The sequence below is a fragment of the Vanrija pseudolonga genome, chromosome 4 (genome assembly GCF_020906515.1).
Source record: "Vanrija pseudolonga chromosome 4, complete sequence".
NCBI classification, from domain to species: domain Eukaryota; kingdom Fungi; phylum Basidiomycota; class Tremellomycetes; order Trichosporonales; family Trichosporonaceae; genus Vanrija; species Vanrija pseudolonga.
Window position 1 is genome coordinate 1,756,986 of NC_085852.1, and position 16,541 is coordinate 1,773,526.

A 16,541-nucleotide genomic window follows, 5' to 3' on the forward strand; every position below is an offset into this window, starting at 1 on the left:
GAGAGACGGACGCACCGACCAGAGGTGACGAAAGCGTGCCAGAAACGCGAAGCACGCGAATGTGGCGGCCACGTGGCGACCTTCTTCCCTCAACTTCATCTCTGGCAAATCATGCTCGCCCAAACCGTCATCGTTCTAGCCCCCACGCCTGCCCGCACCCCTCACGCACGTCTGACAGCTGCATCTCTAGCACACGCTACAAGATAAAATCATCGCCATGGCCTCGCGGCCTTTTGAGGACCGTATGGACCGCTTAAGCAGCCTCCTCCTTGAGGCGCTGAACGGCGGGCACAGGCGAGCCCTGGCGCGAAGCGCGCTTCTGGAGGACCTCTCTCCTGGCGAGCGAGGCCTTGTTGAGCACTTCGAGCATTGTGACAGTGGTGTCCCAGTCAACGCAGGCTGTGGGGTGTTAGCCGAGTCACTCTGGGGGCCTCCTCGTCCTCCTGCACACTCACCATCGGTGATCGAGACACCGTACTCGAGGTTCTCCCGTCCCTTGTCCGACTTCTGGTTGCCCTCCTTGAGGTTGGACTCGAACATGACACCAGTGATGGAAAGCTCGCCAGCGGCAATCTGGGCAGCAACGTCGTCGCCGACCAAAGGCTGGTTGCGGTGGTTCTTTGACGAGTTGCCGTGCGAGAAGTCGACCATGACAGTGGGGTGGCTGTCGGGGTTCTTCTTCTTCATGGCCTGGACGGCGGCCTGGACGTACTGCTCCTTGTAGTTGGGTCCGTCCTTGCCGCCGCGGAGGATAACGTGGCAGTCGCGGTTGCCGGACGTCTTGACGATCGAGGCCATGCCCTGCGAGTTGATGCCCATGAAGTTGTGGGGGTGGGCGGCCGACTCCATGGCGTCGAGGGCGACGGTGAGGCCACCGTCGGTGCCGTTCTTGAAGCCGACGGGGAACGAGACACCAGAGGCAAGCTCACGGTGGAGCTGCGACTCGGTGGTACGGGCACCGATGGCACCCCAGGTGATGAGGTCGGCGATGAACTGGGGGGAGATGGTGTCGAGCAGCTCGCAGCCGACGGGGAGGCCCATGGCGTTGATGTCGCAGAGGAGCTGACGGGCGACCTTGAGACCCTTGTTGATCTGGAAGGTGTTGTCGATGTCGGGGTCGTTGATGAGGCCCTTCCAGCCGACGGTGGTGCGGGGCTTCTCGCTGGGGCTGTCAGCATCGGTTCACCACAAGACCACGAGCGCAGCGAGTGGCAGAGACAGAACAGGGGGACGTCGAGGCGACACGACGCAAGAAGCCGAGAATAGCCGCAAGCCGTGGTCAACCGCGGCACGGTGCTCGGCATCGCGGCAAGTCTCGAATGCTCGAAACTGTGCCCATATGCTGAGGCCTCGGCTCGCATTGTAGCGATACGGCGTGCCCACCGACCCCAGCACGCACGAGCAGTCGGCACGGCGCACGGTCCTATCGGCTCGACTCGAATTGATGCTTCTCATTGTTCTGCTTCCCTGCCTGCCTGCCGCCTTGCCCCCGCCTGCGCTGCGTCCGACCAACTCACAAGTAGACACGCATGACGACCTCAAGACCGGGCCAGAGGCCGTCCTGCACGCCCTTCCTCAAGCGGGTGGCGTACTCCTTTGCCTGGTCGACGTCGTGGATGGAGCAGGGGCCGACAATGACGAGCAGGCGGTCGAGGGGGTCGGTTCCGCGCACAATCGACGACGCGGTGCGGCGCGCGGCCGAGATGGTCTTGGCCGCCGTTGCGGGGACGGGGATCTCGTGGCGCAGGAGCGCGGGGGGGATCAGCGGGTCGTACTGGGTTTTGTGTTAGCAGAGTGGAGGGGAGCAGCAGGAGGACGAGATGGAGAAACGTGTGCGAGCGCGAGCTCGCCGGGCTCGACGGCGTAAGCAGAAAAGGGACACTCACACCCGTGACCTTGTCGTCGTCAAGGGGGCGGTTGCGGTCGGGGGACTGTGTGGAGACTGGCATTGTGTGTGTGATGGAGTGTTGTTGAGAAAGAGAGAGATGTGCGATGGGGCCTATCAATGTGGTTGGTGGGTGGCAGCTCCGCGGGTGGCTCGATTTTCACGGAAAGGCAGCAGCAAGCAGGTGGACATGTGGCTGGCCACATTGCACTGAACGAGTCAAAATCTCCCCGTGGGGAATTCGAAAATAGTAATAAAATGACTGACTCGACACCTGCCATCACTAATCGAGCAGGCCAGAAATCACTAATCTGCACCTGCCTGATTAGTTAGTCCACGCTCACAGCCAACCACATGCCGTAGATTATCGGGTGCAGCACATGCAGTGACATTGCCTAGAACCCGATCTACTCCTTCCGACACATGTGCGTCTCTTCGGCTACCCGATGGGCCGCGACGTTTGTCCGACGCTGGACGCTGGCTACTCCACCCCCTAACCTCACTACATACATGCAATGGACACGACTGTGCAGTACCAGAATGGAAAATGACTAGATGAAACCACGACACCTGGAAAGCTCTTACGCCTGCTGCTGGTAAAAGTAGTTGATAAACAGGCGCATGCGGAGACCCAGGGCGTTGAACACTGGCGTGGTCGTGTTCTGTGGCGCGCAGCGTTAGCTTTGCTTGGCACGACACGGCCACCTTGACTCACCACACGCGACGCGTCCCCACCAACCACAATCAACTCGCCCTTCTCCTCGGTCCAGCCCAGCGCGTTGGCAAACACTTCTCGCCTCGCGCGCTGCCGCTCGGCCTCGCTCTTCCACCCGCCTTCAGGCTTGGTCGGCTTGACGGGCGGGAAGCCCTTGGACGCGTCAAACAGGCCGCGGTTCTTCTCCACCAGCACGGGCGAGTGCTTGACGTGGTGCTGGGCGATCGACAGCCCGGACAGATCGTTGGCCGTGTGGTACAGGTCGGGCCGCTTGCCTGGCTTGTCGCGGAGTCCACCGCCCTTGCCAGCTTCATTCTGTCCCGCGAGCAGGACATACTCTTGCAGTGCCACGCGGTTGAACAGCCCCTGAGAGCCGGCCACATCGACCCAGTCCCCGTCGTCACCGTCCAGAACGGTGACCTTGGCGTCGCTTTCCCCCTCGCTCTTGCTCTCGTTGCCCTTGCGAACGAGCTCCTCGAGCACAGGGAACCCGCCACCCACCCACCACGAGTAGCATCCGTCCACGAGCTTGTTGCTGCGGCCACGGAACCCGCCGAGCTCGTAGGAGTTGCCCTGCATAAGCGCGGACCAACGCACAGCAGAGTCGACGTCGATCGCTGCGGGGAAGCCCGGCGCAAGCGACGGCAGAGGCTCAGAGGGCGGCTGGATAGAGGTGAGGAGGAAGTGTGCGAGGAGCGCACAGGAGGTGTATCCGCCGTGCGCCTCGGCAAACGACGCCGACGGGCCATTAGTGGCCCCTCCAAACGTCCACATGTCAGACGCAAAGCCACCCTCATAGGTCTGGCACCCGACGAGGTGCTTGTCAATGTTGTGCAGGAGCTCGGGGGTGAGGATGTCCAGAACCGTGGCGACGACGAGGAGGCAGTACGTGCCACTGCGAGCAGGCACGATCGTCAGCGACACTAGATCAACACGACACACAGATCGACCGGAGGCTGATACCCCTGCCCCCATACTGTCCAGCTGGGTTACTCACCGGACGTCCGTTTCACCGCCGTCACACACGGAAAAGCCTCCTTCGGGCCGCTTCATCCTCATGAAGAAGTCGTAAATGTTCTGCCTGGACGCCGCGAGCTGTTCCCAGCCGAAACCCTCGGTCGCGTTTCCAGAGATTGCGAGAGCAATAACAGCCGCGTACGTCGGGAGGAGGTGGGCGATCTGGGTGTTGGCTGCGCCGCCTGCAAAGCCGCCGCTTGGAAGCTTGAACGAGAGGAGCGTCGTGACGGCTCTGTGGCGGGTCAGCTCCGATCCGGAAGACCTGTCAGCTGCTCCCACCTCTTCTTCGTGGCGTCGTCCAGCGCAATGCCAAGCAGGTCCAGCGAGTGCAGGATCCAGAACATGAGCCACGGCTTGCTCGCGTCCAGCGCCGTGTACGACGGAGGGCACTGGAAGAGGTGCTGCCCCATGAACTGGGCCGTCTCGTTCTTACGCAGCGCCGTCGTGCCGTCATGCGTAGCCGGCTCGCTCGCGACCTTTGCGGGCGAGATCTCGCGCAAGAGGTCGGCAATGACCTCCTCCGTGTCCCGCTGGTCCTCTAGCGTGGGGGTGTATACCCCGTCCGAGGGGAACGCGCCCCCCGGGGGGAACGAGAAGACGGAGGGGTGGTAGGTTGCTGTTGCCATGAGGTGAGTTGGTGGCGAGGTGTGTTGGGAGATGGAGGGAGGGGGATGCTGTGTCCTCTATTGTTTAATGCCTTGGGGCGTGTATGAGCTGATAGTTGCTCAATGTGGTGTGTGTGTGTAGTTGAGCTGCTTGCTGGGTTGCCAGTGGTCTCGCAAGTGTCGCTGTCGTTGCTATTGTTCGCATCGACCTCCCTCCACCTCCAATGTCACGCGTCTTGACGACGTCACTCTGATTAGGCATGCAAAGTTTAGGCTCGCATTTGACAAACAGGCCTAATCATTGCTCCCGCCGCCTTGGCTCTAACCGGTGACGTCAGCGGCGAGTCGTGTTGATGCCAGAAAAATGTTCGGTGTGTGCACGATGCCCGAAGAAAACGACGTGGCGCGCGGCGCGCGGCGCTGCGGCGACCACCACCACCAAAGGCAAAGAAAGGCTCGGCGCACGCTCTGCAATGGCCGCCTAGACCGAAGGGCATCACGCGCAACCCATGCATGACAGCAACGCAAAGAAGCGCGTATGCAAGTTACCGAGGGGGGTATTCCATCGGTTACATTCCAAGACGCTGCGTGGGGAGAGGGCTGCCTCACGGCTCGACTGCCCACGGGATGCGTGGGCATATGGAGATGGAGGTTGTCTCGCCGGTCTGGCTGCAAGCAGTCCAGTCCAGTCTCAAGCGGGGTATGCTTGCTTGGGTGACTGTGACTGGCGTCCCACGCACCCACCCAGTCACGATCGCAGGGATACGATACCTTTGCCCAGGACTCGGCGCCAGGAGTCAGTGCCATTACCCTCGGTTGAGATGCGCTCTAACCCCCTTTACTCCAAGGTAGTAATGCAAGCGCCACCCCTGACTACCACCACTGTAGCCGCGGCGCGCGCGGCGACGAGTGTCTGTTGTTCCCCGAGAAATGCTTAAGACGTGCCTTGGACACCACCTACTGCAGTCGCTACAATCTCGTCGCCTCGTCCTCTCCGTCATCGGCGGCCACTGCTGACCAAAACATTGACATCCTAACCAATCTACCCACGACGGCTCCACGACAACGATAGGTGCGAGCGCGCCATCGTTATCAAGCCCTCCCCAAAGATTCAAGCTCAGGACGGCCCCTTCGCCCCCGTGTCGTCGCCATCGCCATCTCCGCGCGCCCGCCGAACATAGCAGCAGCAGCAGGCGGCCACACCGACCCCGCACCAACGTAGCCCCCCACCCCGACTCGGACCCCCAAGATCTGCACCGAGGTCAGAGGTCCTAGCCACCGACAGCTCGTATAAAACGTAGGGAGACGGACATGTGAGTGAAGTGGGCTGCAACAGGAAAAAAAGAACAGCCGGCTGACACAATGTTCGACTGGTATCAGCTCTCCACCATGGCTGTTGACGCGGTGCGCACACTCGTGCGAAAGCTCACGGCGCCGAGCACCTCGCCGCTACTGCCTTTCATCCCCAAGTACAGTGAGTTGGCGCCGTGGGGAGCTGGCGGACGCGATGGGGAGCAAGCATCAAAGCATGCTCGTCGCGATCGCCGCGATCCCGGCTGGATCTGCACCTTAGCCGGCGCTTACTGACACCCAACCTTCCCCCCCACAGTCAAGGTCCTCTTCCTCCTCCTCATCCTTGCCAACTCGTCGTCGTTCCCATTCCTATGGCACCTCCGCGTCTGGAAGTACCCGCTCACGGCGTACTACAAGGCGTACACCAAGGGCGTGAACGCGTTCTGGCGCGGCTGGCGCAAGGAGGTCGACAAGCGCGGCAACATCTACCAGAACAGGACAAAGATCAGGCGCATCGCCCTGTTCGACGACTGCGACTACAACATGCACCTGAGCAACTCGTCGTACCCCAAGGCGTCGGACGCGGGCAAGATGAAGTGGGCCATTGACAACATGGCGCCGTGCTTTGCGACTGGCCTCTTCATGGCTCTGGGCGCCAGCCACTGGCAGTACTTCAAGGAGATCCCAATCGGCTCGACGTACACGATTGAGACGAGACTGGGCGGCTACGGCGACAAGTGGTGAGTGTGGCCGTGAGCGCGCAGCAAGCGCGGGGGGGTTGAGTGGCGGGAAGGCTGTGTGGTCGGTCGCTTCGACACTTCCACGGGCAACGAGTCGCGGCGGCGGCGATGCGTCGTCTCGTCACGCAACACTAGCCAACATGGCCAGCATGCCAGTGCTCCCGGCGGCGTCGTGAAACGTTTAACGTTCCGGCTTTGACTAGCCGACTTGGCACGCTACCCACTAGCGCCATGTGGCAGCGTGGCGTGTGATTTCCGGGCCACAAACGGCAGAACCCGCCAACGTGGCCGACTACATCGAGACGCGACGAATTTTCCTATGCACATGCTGACAACTGTAGGGTCCACCTCGTCACCGAGTTCATCATCTACCCCAAGGGCAAGGGCAAGGGCAAGCAGTCGCGCCCGGTATCCGAGGCGCCAAAGGTCAACCCCAACATGTCTGTGCCCCCCAGCGGCACCGACACGCCGGTGTCCGCCATGGCAGCGGTTCACCCGCTCAAGACGCCCGAGGAGGTGGTCAAGAGGCTGGCTGCGCGCGCGCGTGCGCCGCGTGCCGACGGTGGTGTGGTGTGCTGTCTGGCAGTCACCGACTACTGTTTCAAGATTGGCCGCATCACCATCCCGCCGCGCGTCGCGTTCCACCTAAGCCTGCTGAGCGAGGACCCCGACCGCCGGGCGCACGCGCTCAACATCCTCCGGTCCAAGGACCACGGCGCGGCGTTCCTCCGTGGTGGGTGGAGAGACGACCCGCTCGCCGACGTCATGGGCAAGGATATTGGCCCAGACGAGGAGGGCAGCTTTGAGTGGATCCAGAACGGCCGCGAGGCCATGGAGCTGGTGGGCCAGGGGCTGTCGGCGTTCTAGGCGCTGCCGTCGAGAACGAGCGAGCGCAGCGAGCGAGCGTGGGCAGTCAGCTCGACGCCGATGGAACCCAACACCAAGTCACCACCCGCCTCCCGAAGTCAATACATTCACCTCTCGGAGACACGCTGCCAGGCAGTGAGTGCACAGTGCACGTCATAGCCCCGCCACGCCACGCCGCGCCGCGTCGGCCTGTGCACGAGACAAGCGTAGCCAGCCGAGCCGTGGTCGTGGCGGTAGTAGTGTAGTAGCCATATGCATAGTAATAGCAGTTGATGGGAGTCGTGATGGTGGCTACGGTGATGGTTATTTAGAGCGGGCGGTGTTTTGCTAATCTGCCTGCTGTTGCATGCCTAATGGCCGAGTAAGTTTAATTGGCGCACGCACACACTGCCTACCCCACGCACGCAGTCACACTCACCGACAACAACCCCCGCTGGCACACACTCATCCGTGGGCCGCTCACAAACGCCGCATCATCACTCCACCCTCGCTCGTCGACCACACATCAGAATGAGCGCAGAGGGCAAACCGCAGGCGGCTGGTGCTGCGAGCGGAGCGAGCGGCGTGGGTGGTGGCTCTAGTGCAGCGGCCGCGACGCCAGCGAGCGCACCACCCCCCGTCGTTGCCGCGGGAGACGACGACGACTGGGACAGAGATACGGTGAGCCCGCCTCACCTCACTGCCGCTAACGACGCAGGACACACCAGCCCCCACTGCGCCGCCAAAGGCGTGGACCGCGGCCCCGCCGACGCTGCTTGCGCGGCCTGGCGCGAATGGCACCGGCGCGCGGAGGGACGAGGATGGCGACGAGTGGTTCGCGCCGCGGCCGGCCACGAACCGGCAGATCTGGGACACTGCGTGAGTGTGCCGAGCGCCGAGTGCCGAGCGCAGCGAGGCGCGAGGCGGCGTCGGCTAGGCGTCGGCCTGCTGCCAGTGCCGGCGCTGTCTCCGAGAAACGGGGTATCGAGCTGACCCCCCTCCCCCCCAGCAACGCCCGCCCCCCACCCTCCCTCGCAACCCCCGACGGCCCCGCGCCCAAGATGCAGATCCTCAAGCGGCCCGACGCGAACCGGAGCGCGAGCGCGTCGTCGAGCGGGGCGGCGACGCCGGCGGGCACAAAGAGCCTCACGCAGAGGGAGGAGGAGTACCGGTTGGCGCGGGAGCGCATCTTTGGCCCCGGCGGGGGGGATGACGCTGGCCCGTCGGCGTCGGCGTCGGCGTCGGCGAGCACGAGCGCTGCGGGTGGTGGTGCCAGTGCCGCGACCGCCGGCAGAGCGCCGGGCCCCGTGCCGTCCCAGCTCGCCGGCAGACGGAGCGGCACGTCCACCCCCCGCTCAAGCAGCTCGGCCCCAAGCGCAAGCGGCACGTCGTCGCCGCGCACCACGGCGCCAGGCGTGGACGAGCTCGCGCGCGCCGTCGACCGGCTGGCCGTGCGCGAGGCGAGCAGCCCCGCGACGCCAGGCGCCGGGTCGGGGTCGCGGTACACGCCCGTCCAGCGGCCCAGTGGCAGCACCAGCGGGCGGGGCACGCCGCGCGGTGCTGGTGGGGCGGGCGCCGGCGTCGTGCGCCAGCCTAGAGGGCCTACTCCCGGCGCGGGGTTCGCTAGCCCCGGCGCTGGCGGCGCCGCAGCGCCGCCGGTACAGGCGTACGCTGGCGCCGGCGGAGGCTACGCCTACGCGCAGCCCCCACACCTCCAGCAACAGCCCGGCGCCGCCGCCTACGCCTACGCGTACACGCAGCAGGGGCAGGGGTACGCCGCTGCCGGGTACGGATACGGCTACACCCAGCCACAGCAGCAGCAGGGGTACGCGCCGCAACAGCAGCCCAACGCTGTCCCGTATGGCGCTGGCGGACCAGTAGGCTATGGCGCTGGAGGGCCGGGCTACGGCGCGCCCCAAGGTGCCCGCCCACAAGCACCGTATGGCGGAGGATACCACCGTTGATAGACATCTAATGCAGCATATGTTGTTTGTGCGGCGCAGCGCGGCGCGGCGCGGCGGCAGTCTCAAGATACACATACATGTCTATGCCGAGGTATATGGGCCACGCCTCGCTCCGCTACGCGCTCCGCGCTCCGCTCGCTCACCTACGCCCGCTTCTTCACCGCCGCCTTCTTGTCCTTGCTCTTGCCCTCGAACCCAGGACGCCCCTTCTTGCTCTTGCCTCCAGCCTTCTTGTCGCCGCTCTTGTCCTTGATGCCCAGGCGCTTATTCCGCTTGCCGTCGGCGCGGGCAGCAATGTTGTCGTTGCGCTTCTTGATGGACGCGGCCTGCGCCTTTTCGAGGGTACGCTTGCGCTCGACCCACTCCTTGCCACCCTTGGCCTTGCGCTTCTCCTCGCGCTTGACGGCCTTCTTGAGCACCTTTTCGTCGTCGGCGACCTTGCCGCCGGCCGCACGCTCCTCGGCCTTGGCCCAGCGGTCGCGCTCCTCGGCCTCGCGGCGCTTGTCTTCAGGCAGCGACGCGAGCTTGTTCTGGTGCTTCTCGAGGTGGGCGAGCGCCTGGCCTGCGTTCGCGAGCTTCTTGAGCGGCGCGCGCGACTTGGCGGCGGACGGGAGGGCGACGGATGGGAAGGTCACGCTGTCGGTCTCGCGGGGGAGCTGGGGTACGAGGAGCTGGGTCTGGGGGGTGTTAGTGGTGCGCCCTGCATACTGAGCGGGCGAGGAGGCTGAGGAGGCTGCGTCGACTCCCGCTCGCTCCGCTCGCGGATCAACCCACCTTGGCAGTCTTGGCCGTGGGCTCCAACCTCGCCTTCTTCCGCTCCTCCTTGCGCTCCTTGCGGCGCTTATCCCTCATCTCGCCGCGCTTCTCGCGGCGCGCAGCCTCGAGCGCCGAGCGGCTCTGCGGGTCGTCGTCCTCGGCGTCCTCGTCGACACCGCGCTGGCGCTTGAACGCGTCCAGGCGCGTCTTCATCCTGTCGCGCAGGTCGCCGATGCTCGCCGCGGGGGGCAGCGCGCCGAACCGGCGCTGCGGGAGCGGCATGAGCGCCGGCGGGATGTCGGGCACGCTTGAGGGGGCTGGGGCGGCGTCGGCGCCTGTGCTCGACAGGTTTGCGGGGTCGAGCTGGGTGTGTGAGTACGAGCATAGCTGGGTCCGGCAGCGCGCCTGCGCCGCACTGCCTCGCATGCTCGCGCTCACCTTGTCCTGCTTGGCCTTCTTCTTGTGCTCCTTGATCTCCTCGCCCGTCTTCCTCTTCTTCTTCTTCATCCACCTCGAGTCGAGCTGCTCCTCGCTCGGGCCGAGGTAGTACTGCTGCGGGATGAGGGCGAGCAGCGACGAAAAGACGGCGTTCCGCGCCTCGAGGGACGCGAGCAGCGCGGGGTCGTGCGCTGCCGCGCCGCTAGGCTCGGGCACAGCGGCGGCGGGGGCGAGGGCGGCCATCGTGGTGTGGTGTTGTGCTGTTGTTGGATTGTGTTCAAGGCCGACCGATTGATCGCTGGCCACTGATCCTCTGAATATTTCTGAAGTCAGGAACCATGTGGCGTGCGGGAGCAATTTTGGCGGGGCTCGAAGGTGGAGGTTGGGGAGTTTGATGGTGGCGGTGGGGTGTGGGAGGTGAGTTTGGGCTTTTTGTCGTCTTTCCACTGCTCGTCTTGTTCCAGAGGTGGTGATGGGTGAGGTGGTACAGCTATATCAGACAAAGGTGCCCGATTGCCCTCCGAATGGCTGTCGAATGCGGGTGAAAATCTGTTAAAACTGCCCTGCCTCCCTCCTCCTCTCCTCCCCTGGAACTCAGCCGACGCCGCTGGGCAGCTATTGGGGCTGCCCGTGCGCTCTTCGCGCTCCGTTCGCCAGTAACTGGTATTTTCTCTCCTTATGGAGCATCTTGTGGTGGAAGTGACTCTGTGGGAACTTCGTAGCGCCATCTGGTCGGTGGCTCAGAGCACAGTGGATCTTGTAGCTAGCAACCAGAGTGCAGCCCTATATTCAAGTACTTTTCCATGAAATATTGGTGCCAAAAGGAAGTTGCATTCTAGCCTTGCCATGTAGTTTTCGTCACTCGAGGATGTTGTAGTCGTCGTGTTCGCAATGCTTATCTGGACCGGAGATGGGATGTGGAGGACGCGAATCATCTCCCACTGTTCATGGATGCACCGAGCCGCCCGCTCACCTCACCCACGGCTACCCAATCATGATGCATTATATCTATGGTACATCACATGTCTAAATGCAAATTGCTCAAGAGCGCGCCTCAACCCATCACTCCTCCTCTTCGCCGACAAGCCCCCGGCGCGCCAAGTTGGCGTCTCTCGGGGTTAACACCTTGCGGTCGTCTGGGGTGGCTCCAGCACCTCCGCTCAGCTTGGCGAGCAGAGACGCAGCGGCCTTCGCAGGCGGGGTCGATACGTCGTGCCGCACCACCGTGCCCAGGATGTCGGCGTCGGAAACCACATCCGGCTTGACATCCGGTGTGTCCTCTCGGATCGCCAGCACCGGCAGAGGCGGCGAGAATGAGCTCGCCGAGGGAATCTGCGGGCGAGTTGTCCTCCGCGCATGGCGTGGCTTGAACGTCGCCACAGGAGTCGGCACCTCCGCCTCATCCTCGTCGTCGTCCTCGGAGCTGTCGATCTGCGCCAAGGCAGAGGTCATCCTTGACGCGGCGCTCGGCGTGGAGGAGACCTCGGGCGATGGGCGTAACAAGCTAGCAGGGATAGCCTGGGAGATGCGCCGCGAGTGCGCCAATGCCGGCGACTCGGCCGCCTTGCCTCGGCGAACTGGGGTCTGCGTCGCAACGGGAGTCGACGACAGCTCGTTCAGCGGCGTGAGCACAGGGTCGAGGGCTCGAGGCGCAGGGATGATCACAGGCGATGGCTTGGAGCCAGACGAGCGGTCTGACTTGCCACTGTACCGAGACGACGCGGGCGAAATGTGGCCAGCGACCAGCAAGGGCGAGTTTGACGTAGGCGTGCGCGAAAGCTGATCATTGCTCGAAGCCTGCGGCGGAGCGGCGCCAGGGATGGCGAGACTGCCACTCGGTTCAGGTGGCTTTGTCGTCTCCGCCACAGCGGTAGCGGGCTGCGCCTCAACGCCCTGGGGCTGGACAGCGGGTGCTGGGGTCAGGCTACCCGATGACGGCTCTGTTGTCTTGATCTCTAATCCTGGACCGGGGAGAGGGAATGTCTCGGTCATCTTGGCCGAACGAGCAGCCCCCGTCGCACGATTTCTAGCACGCAGCGGAGCCTGACGAGGCTCAGCGTTGCCCACAATCGCGGCCTTTGCCCCGCCAGCGCCACCACTCCTTGGCCGGAAGCTCTCCATTGGTGCCTTGAGCTTGACGCGCTGCCGCTTAAGCGGCGGAAGCTCGGCAGCGCGAGCGCGGGATGCAGCCGTCGAGCCAAACGCCGCGCCGGCAGCGCGCGACACCGGGCGGGTTGGCGCAGAAGGAACAGGCGCCGGAACGAGTTGGGCCCGCGACGGGGCACGCTTGAGCTCCTTGTCAGCCGTGGGCTTCGATGCCGCTGATGCGGCCGCACGAGCCGCAGTTGCAGCCGTCGGCTTGGTGAGGTTGGATGCAGATGACGGAGGTCGAGGAGGGCGCTGCATCTCTGCCGAGACAACTCTGTTGCTGGTCACAATGGGCGGAGCTGGCTTGGACGCCGTAGCCAATGGGACCGGCGGCTTGCTGGCCTTCTTCGCCGCAGGAGCGGGTTGGGCCTCCAGAGCCGGGGCCGGCTCGCTTTCCTGAAGAGAAGAGGACAAGGAGGCCGCCTTGGCTGACACCACCCGAGCTGGAGCAGGAGCGGCCTTGCCGCTGTCAATCGATCCAAGCTTTGAGATCGGGCGGAATGAACGCTTCTCCACGGGCGTAGCACGAGCGGTCCGAAGTGCTGCTGCTCGGCGAGATGGAGCGCGAGGAGGCTCGGCAGGAGTTTCCTCGACTGCCTCCACGCTCTCTGAAACCGCAGTAGGCCTAGCAGGTGTCTCCTCCACGACGGTGGGGGCCTGGGCAGATGTCTCGACCGACACAGGGTTGGCCATGGTCTGCAAACGCTGGGAGACGCGACGGGATTCCACAGGTTTGGAGACAGGCGTGGTTGAGGCGGGAGGAATTTCCTTCGAAGGCGAGGGCTCCGGAGCGGCCTTGGCAGGGGTGGGCTCCTCTGGCAGCTCGACTGCTGCTGGTGGAACAGGCGCATCCTGCGTTGGCTTGAGGGATGTGGCAAGCTTGGGCGGCTCCACGGCGGCCTCCTCCGCCTCCTCGACGACAGTGGCCGACGAAACGGCACCGACGATAACGCTATCGTCAGCAACCGCTCGGTGGACTGTGTGGTCCAAAGAGCTCTCGGCTTCAGCGGCTACCACCTCCTCGGACGGCTCCTCCCGGGCGACGGGCGGGTCGATTGCCTGAGGGGCATGGGCAGGCTCCTGAGCAGGAGGTCCAGCGAGAATGACGGTAGCCTCGATATCCTCCTCTTCCTCATCAAGGAGGTCGGCGACGCCATTGGCATGCGGAGTTGCTGCTGCGGGGCCATGAACGGTGAGGTCTGCGAGGTCCTCGAGCAGGACGGCCTCGTTTGCCGCATCGTGCTCGGTTTCCTCCTCCTCCTCCTCCTCCAGCGTCTCCTGCTGGGGCTCGGGGGTCTCAGCGGTGCCGTTGCTGAGGCTCATTAGATCATTGAACAGCGAAGGGCGACCGAAGGGCCTCGACGAGAAGGTGAACATTGCGGGGGGCTCGGGGGCTGCGAACGGAGAGTCGCCGAAAGCAATGAGCGGCGACATGCTCCAGCGAGGGGCGGTCTTGGCCGGAACTGGCGTTGCCTCGGCTTGCACCTCCTGTCGTGAGGCAAAGGTCGCTTCGAGGTCGGAACCCTTGCGCTTGAGGGAGCGCGGGGATGGCTCATCCTCGAGCTGCTGGACCTGGGCGAGAGGGCTGCGTCGGGGGAGCGGAGAGATACGTCTTGAGTCTGGCGTCGACGAACTGGAAGCTGCAGCTGGTGAGGGAGAGCTGAGCATCTGCGCCGACTCTGATGCAACTCGACGGAGAGGCACGGAAGCGTGCGCTGGCTTGGGGGTGAACTTTTCGATGAGCTGCGCGACGCCAGGCAGCGACGTGCGCTCGCGGAGGGACTGAGAGAGCCGACCCCCACGGTTGGCGATCGGGGTGTCGCCTGCTCCGCTGCCCTCGTTGGACACCATGGAGATATCTAACAGCTGCAGGTCGTGTTTGTAGCCATCGCTTGGTGATCTCCTGCCGACGAGCATGGAGAGCGATGGCGAGTCGACGGACATGCCGCGGACTTGTCTGACCTTGGTGGCCGGTGTGGCACGAGTCGATGGCGGCGGAGGTTCTCTCGCGAACGCGGGTGAAACCGATCTGGCTCGAGGTGGCAGAGGCTGGAGCTCTGCTCGCGGCGACGAGCGTGCAGGACTCGCCGCTGCACCCGCCGCCGCATGCTCCTCGGCGAGACGCTCAAAGTCGGTGACTCTGTGCTTCACAATGCTTTGTGGCGAAGGGTCGGTGGAAGGCGTCGACGATGTTCCTGCTCCGCCACTCGAAGCACTCTTCAGACTCTCGTTACTGTCCATTCTTGACGGACCAGTAGCGAGTCGGCGGTGAGCAGCGCCAAGCTGGCGCTGCGGCCTAGAGTTTGTGAGCACAGGTGCCGTGCGAGCGTACCCAGGACCGGCCGTCGCATCCTCCTCTGACGCTTGCCGGACAATCCGTGCAGGGGGAGGGAATCGCCGAGCAGGCAAGGAGTTGTCGGCCGCCACGACGGAAGGGTGTGTCGAACCCGCTTGGGACTGGGGCGGCCGGCTAGGTCTCGACAGAGGATTCCTCCCGCCGTCGATGGACGTAGCACTTGACGCAGAGTGCTGCGACATGGACGATGCCGATCGCGTTACCCGCCCCGGTAATGGCTGCTCTACGGACCGCGTGGGTGCCGCCATCCTGCGAACGGGATCGGCTGCGGATGCAGGGGCGTCCGTGCGAGGCAGTGTTCGTTGGGCCTTGCTTCCAAATACTGGGCCATACTTGTCGGGCGAATCGTATACACGGGCAGTGGACGGTCCCGCTTGTGAGCTCGAAGCTGACTGAGATCTAGCCGGGGCTGGCGCAGTGAACACGGGGCGTGGTGGAGGGCGTGACCTCGGCTTCCCTGTACCGTCCGCCTGCGGGATATCAAGATACCTCCTGATAGTGGGAGTGAGGGGCGTTGTAAAGCTATCACTGTTAGCGGAAGCCCCATCGCACCAACTCACTCTTCAACACGTTCTGGAAAGTCCTCTGAGAACAGCGCCCAGACCCTCTTGGCCGTCTTGCGGACCTCGGCATCTCGGTCCGTCGCCATCTTGCGCACGCACAGCTCGAGGACTTCGAGGTCCTTGTCGTGCCATCGTGCGCGGTCCCAGAGCTCGACCGAGCGCTCAACCGCGACGCTCGACGCACGGCGGCACATGTCGCTCTTGTCGTCGAGCCCGCCGCGGAGGTGGATCAGGATGGTGGGCAGGGGGCAATGGGAGATTATGGTTAAGAGGCACTTCTCCGCGCGCTTGAGGTAGACCTTGTTTGGACGCGCGAGGAGACGAATGAGCGGGGGAAGGTAGAGGTGGACGAGGGGAGCAAAGTGGCCTGCCAGCCGCGGCGCGAACGTCTGCAACAGGTCGGTGGTCACTCCTGACAGGCGTCCACGGTCAGAGAGCATCTGGAGGTGTTAGAGACTGCTATCTACGTCCGGGCTAGCAAACTCACACAATCGACCAGCCGCAGACCGACACCTTTGTTCCCCACGCCGCGGACATAGGCATCGAGATGCTTGTACCCGCCGCCCCTCGTGACGGCAGCGAAGCGGATGATGGCCTTCTCAAACTTCTCCCACGTGTCCTCGCGCTCCTGCGGCTCGAGGACGGCTGCGAGCGAGTCGAGCTCGAGCTGTAGGCTGTGTGGGGACGGGCACTGGGGTCGTGTCAGTCAACATTCGCCGTGATGGAAATGTTTGCCACACAAACATGTGCCCGTGGGGGCACTACGCACTGGGATCTTTGCGCCAGCGGCATCCGCCGGTGGCATTGTTATCGAGTCTGGCGCGTCACTGTTGAGTGTGTTGTGTAGGTTGCAATGTGCGATGCGCTAGAGTGACGAGGTGCAAGATGGTGGATGGTATATGGTGGTTGTGGTTGTGTGGGTGTGTGGGTGTTGTGTCTGGTTGCATGTTGTGTTCCTGACCCACAGTGCTTAAAGTCGCGCGCGTCGCCAGCCAACATGCCGTATACAGTGGTACCGCGGGGACGGGGGCACGGGCGGAATCAAATGCCCTTCTCCCCCACCCTACAACATGCCACCCACTCTGGACCCATTTGGTGGCCCGCTGCCACCATGCATGCCCCAGCCAAGGACACTAACTACAACAGTGATGGACCAGAGTATCATTTCAGGGCGCCCGCCGTGACGGAGAGATGCATAGCCCGGATGGGACAATG

General features: G+C 63.9%; 6 protein-coding genes across 6 annotated transcripts; 2 read left to right on the forward strand and 4 right to left on the reverse strand.

Moving 5' to 3' along the window:
* Positions 1 to 164: 164 nt before the first annotated feature.
* On the reverse strand, positions 165 to 1,999 carry ARO4 (Phospho-2-dehydro-3-deoxyheptonate aldolase, tyrosine-inhibited). Its single transcript, XM_062772493.1, has 4 exons — positions 1,887 to 1,999; positions 1,518 to 1,774; positions 456 to 1,162; positions 165 to 399 (listed from the first exon to the last, which is right to left on the reverse strand). Exons 1-4 carry the CDS (start codon positions 1,947 to 1,949, stop codon positions 254 to 256), a joined length of 1,173 nt encoding a protein of 390 aa, XP_062628477.1. The 5' UTR covers positions 1,950 to 1,999; the 3' UTR covers positions 165 to 253.
* A 450-nt stretch (positions 2,000 to 2,449) lies between these two features.
* FTB (Protein farnesyltransferase subunit beta) lies at positions 2,450 to 4,406 on the reverse strand. Its single transcript, XM_062772494.1, has 4 exons — positions 3,897 to 4,406; positions 3,598 to 3,849; positions 2,601 to 3,495; positions 2,450 to 2,547 (listed from the first exon to the last, which is right to left on the reverse strand). Exons 1-4 carry the CDS (start codon positions 4,241 to 4,243, stop codon positions 2,467 to 2,469), a joined length of 1,575 nt encoding a protein of 524 aa, XP_062628478.1. The 5' UTR covers positions 4,244 to 4,406; the 3' UTR covers positions 2,450 to 2,466.
* Positions 4,407 to 5,206: 800 nt separating this feature from the next.
* On the forward strand, positions 5,207 to 7,395 carry LOC62_04G005936 (uncharacterized protein). The gene is made up of 4 exons (XM_062772495.1): positions 5,207 to 5,535; positions 5,603 to 5,696; positions 5,832 to 6,252; positions 6,597 to 7,395. The coding sequence occupies exons 2-4, from the start codon at positions 5,612 to 5,614 to the stop codon at positions 7,120 to 7,122; spliced, it is 1,032 nt and encodes a 343-aa protein (XP_062628479.1). The 5' UTR covers positions 5,207 to 5,535; positions 5,603 to 5,611; the 3' UTR covers positions 7,123 to 7,395.
* A 201-nt stretch (positions 7,396 to 7,596) lies between these two features.
* LOC62_04G005937 (uncharacterized protein) lies at positions 7,597 to 9,065 on the forward strand (the record flags this gene model as incomplete). The annotated part of the gene is made up of 3 exons (XM_062772496.1): positions 7,597 to 7,782; positions 7,820 to 7,980; positions 8,111 to 9,065. The coding sequence occupies exons 1-3, from the start codon at positions 7,633 to 7,635 to the stop codon at positions 9,063 to 9,065; spliced, it is 1,266 nt and encodes a 421-aa protein (XP_062628480.1). The 5' UTR covers positions 7,597 to 7,632.
* Positions 8,593 to 10,536, reverse strand: RRP14 (Ribosomal RNA-processing protein 14). The gene is made up of 3 exons (XM_062772497.1): positions 10,260 to 10,536; positions 9,840 to 10,184; positions 8,593 to 9,742 (listed from the first exon to the last, which is right to left on the reverse strand). Exons 1-3 carry the CDS (start codon positions 10,500 to 10,502, stop codon positions 9,209 to 9,211), a joined length of 1,122 nt encoding a protein of 373 aa, XP_062628481.1. The 5' UTR covers positions 10,503 to 10,536; the 3' UTR covers positions 8,593 to 9,208.
* A 707-nt stretch (positions 10,537 to 11,243) lies between these two features.
* STU1_0 (Protein STU1) lies at positions 11,244 to 16,260 on the reverse strand. Its single transcript, XM_062772498.1, has 4 exons — positions 16,096 to 16,260; positions 15,814 to 16,017; positions 15,324 to 15,766; positions 11,244 to 15,285 (listed from the first exon to the last, which is right to left on the reverse strand). The coding sequence occupies exons 1-4, from the start codon at positions 16,129 to 16,131 to the stop codon at positions 11,322 to 11,324; spliced, it is 4,647 nt and encodes a 1,548-aa protein (XP_062628482.1). The 5' UTR covers positions 16,132 to 16,260; the 3' UTR covers positions 11,244 to 11,321.
* Between the last annotated feature and the right edge of the window lie 281 nt (positions 16,261 to 16,541).

What these genes read in the sequence shown, in the direction of transcription:
- FTB (XM_062772494.1), bottom strand. Translation starts at nt 4,243, where the DNA reads ATGGCAACAGCAACCTACCACCCCTCCGTCTTCTCGTTCCCCCCGGGG. An exon ending in GGCGGTGAAACGGACGTCCG is followed by an intron (nt 3,496 to 3,597) that starts GTGAGTAACCCA and finishes GCCTGCTCGCAG; the next exon opens with TGGCACGTACTGCCTCCTCG. An exon ending in GTGGGGACGCGTCGCGTGTG is followed by an intron (nt 2,548 to 2,600) that starts GTGAGTCAAGGT and finishes TGCGCGCCACAG; the next exon opens with AACACGACCACGCCAGTGTT.
- STU1_0 (XM_062772498.1), bottom strand. Translation starts at nt 16,131, where the DNA reads ATGCCACCGGCGGATGCCGCTGGCGCAAAGATCCCA. An exon ending in CCGCTGGCGCAAAGATCCCA is followed by an intron (nt 16,018 to 16,095) that starts GTGCGTAGTGCC and finishes ACACGACCCCAG; the next exon opens with TGCCCGTCCCCACACAGCCT. An exon ending in TTTCCAGAACGTGTTGAAGA is followed by an intron (nt 15,286 to 15,323) that starts GTGAGTTGGTGC and finishes TAACAGTGATAG; the next exon opens with CTTTACAACGCCCCTCACTC.
- LOC62_04G005936 (XM_062772495.1), top strand. Translation starts at nt 5,612, where the DNA reads ATGGCTGTTGACGCGGTGCGCACACTCGTGCGAAAGCTCACGGCGCCG. An exon ending in GCCTTTCATCCCCAAGTACA is followed by an intron (nt 5,697 to 5,831) that starts GTGAGTTGGCGC and finishes TCCCCCCCACAG; the next exon opens with TCAAGGTCCTCTTCCTCCTC. An exon ending in CTGGGCGGCTACGGCGACAA is followed by an intron (nt 6,253 to 6,596) that starts GTGGTGAGTGTG and finishes TGACAACTGTAG; the next exon opens with GGTCCACCTCGTCACCGAGT.
- ARO4 (XM_062772493.1), bottom strand. Translation starts at nt 1,949, where the DNA reads ATGCCAGTCTCCACACAGTCCCCCGACCGCAACCGCCCCCTTGACGAC. An exon ending in ACGACGACAAGGTCACGGGT is followed by an intron (nt 1,775 to 1,886) that starts GTGAGTGTCCCT and finishes CACAAAACCCAG; the next exon opens with TACGACCCGCTGATCCCCCC. An exon ending in GTCGTCATGCGTGTCTACTT is followed by an intron (nt 1,163 to 1,517) that starts GTGAGTTGGTCG and finishes TGACAGCCCCAG; the next exon opens with CGAGAAGCCCCGCACCACCG.
- RRP14 (XM_062772497.1), bottom strand. Translation starts at nt 10,502, where the DNA reads ATGGCCGCCCTCGCCCCCGCCGCCGCTGTGCCCGAGCCTAGCGGCGCG. An exon ending in AGAAGGCCAAGCAGGACAAG is followed by an intron (nt 10,185 to 10,259) that starts GTGAGCGCGAGC and finishes TCACACACCCAG; the next exon opens with CTCGACCCCGCAAACCTGTC. An exon ending in CCACGGCCAAGACTGCCAAG is followed by an intron (nt 9,743 to 9,839) that starts GTGGGTTGATCC and finishes AACACCCCCCAG; the next exon opens with ACCCAGCTCCTCGTACCCCA.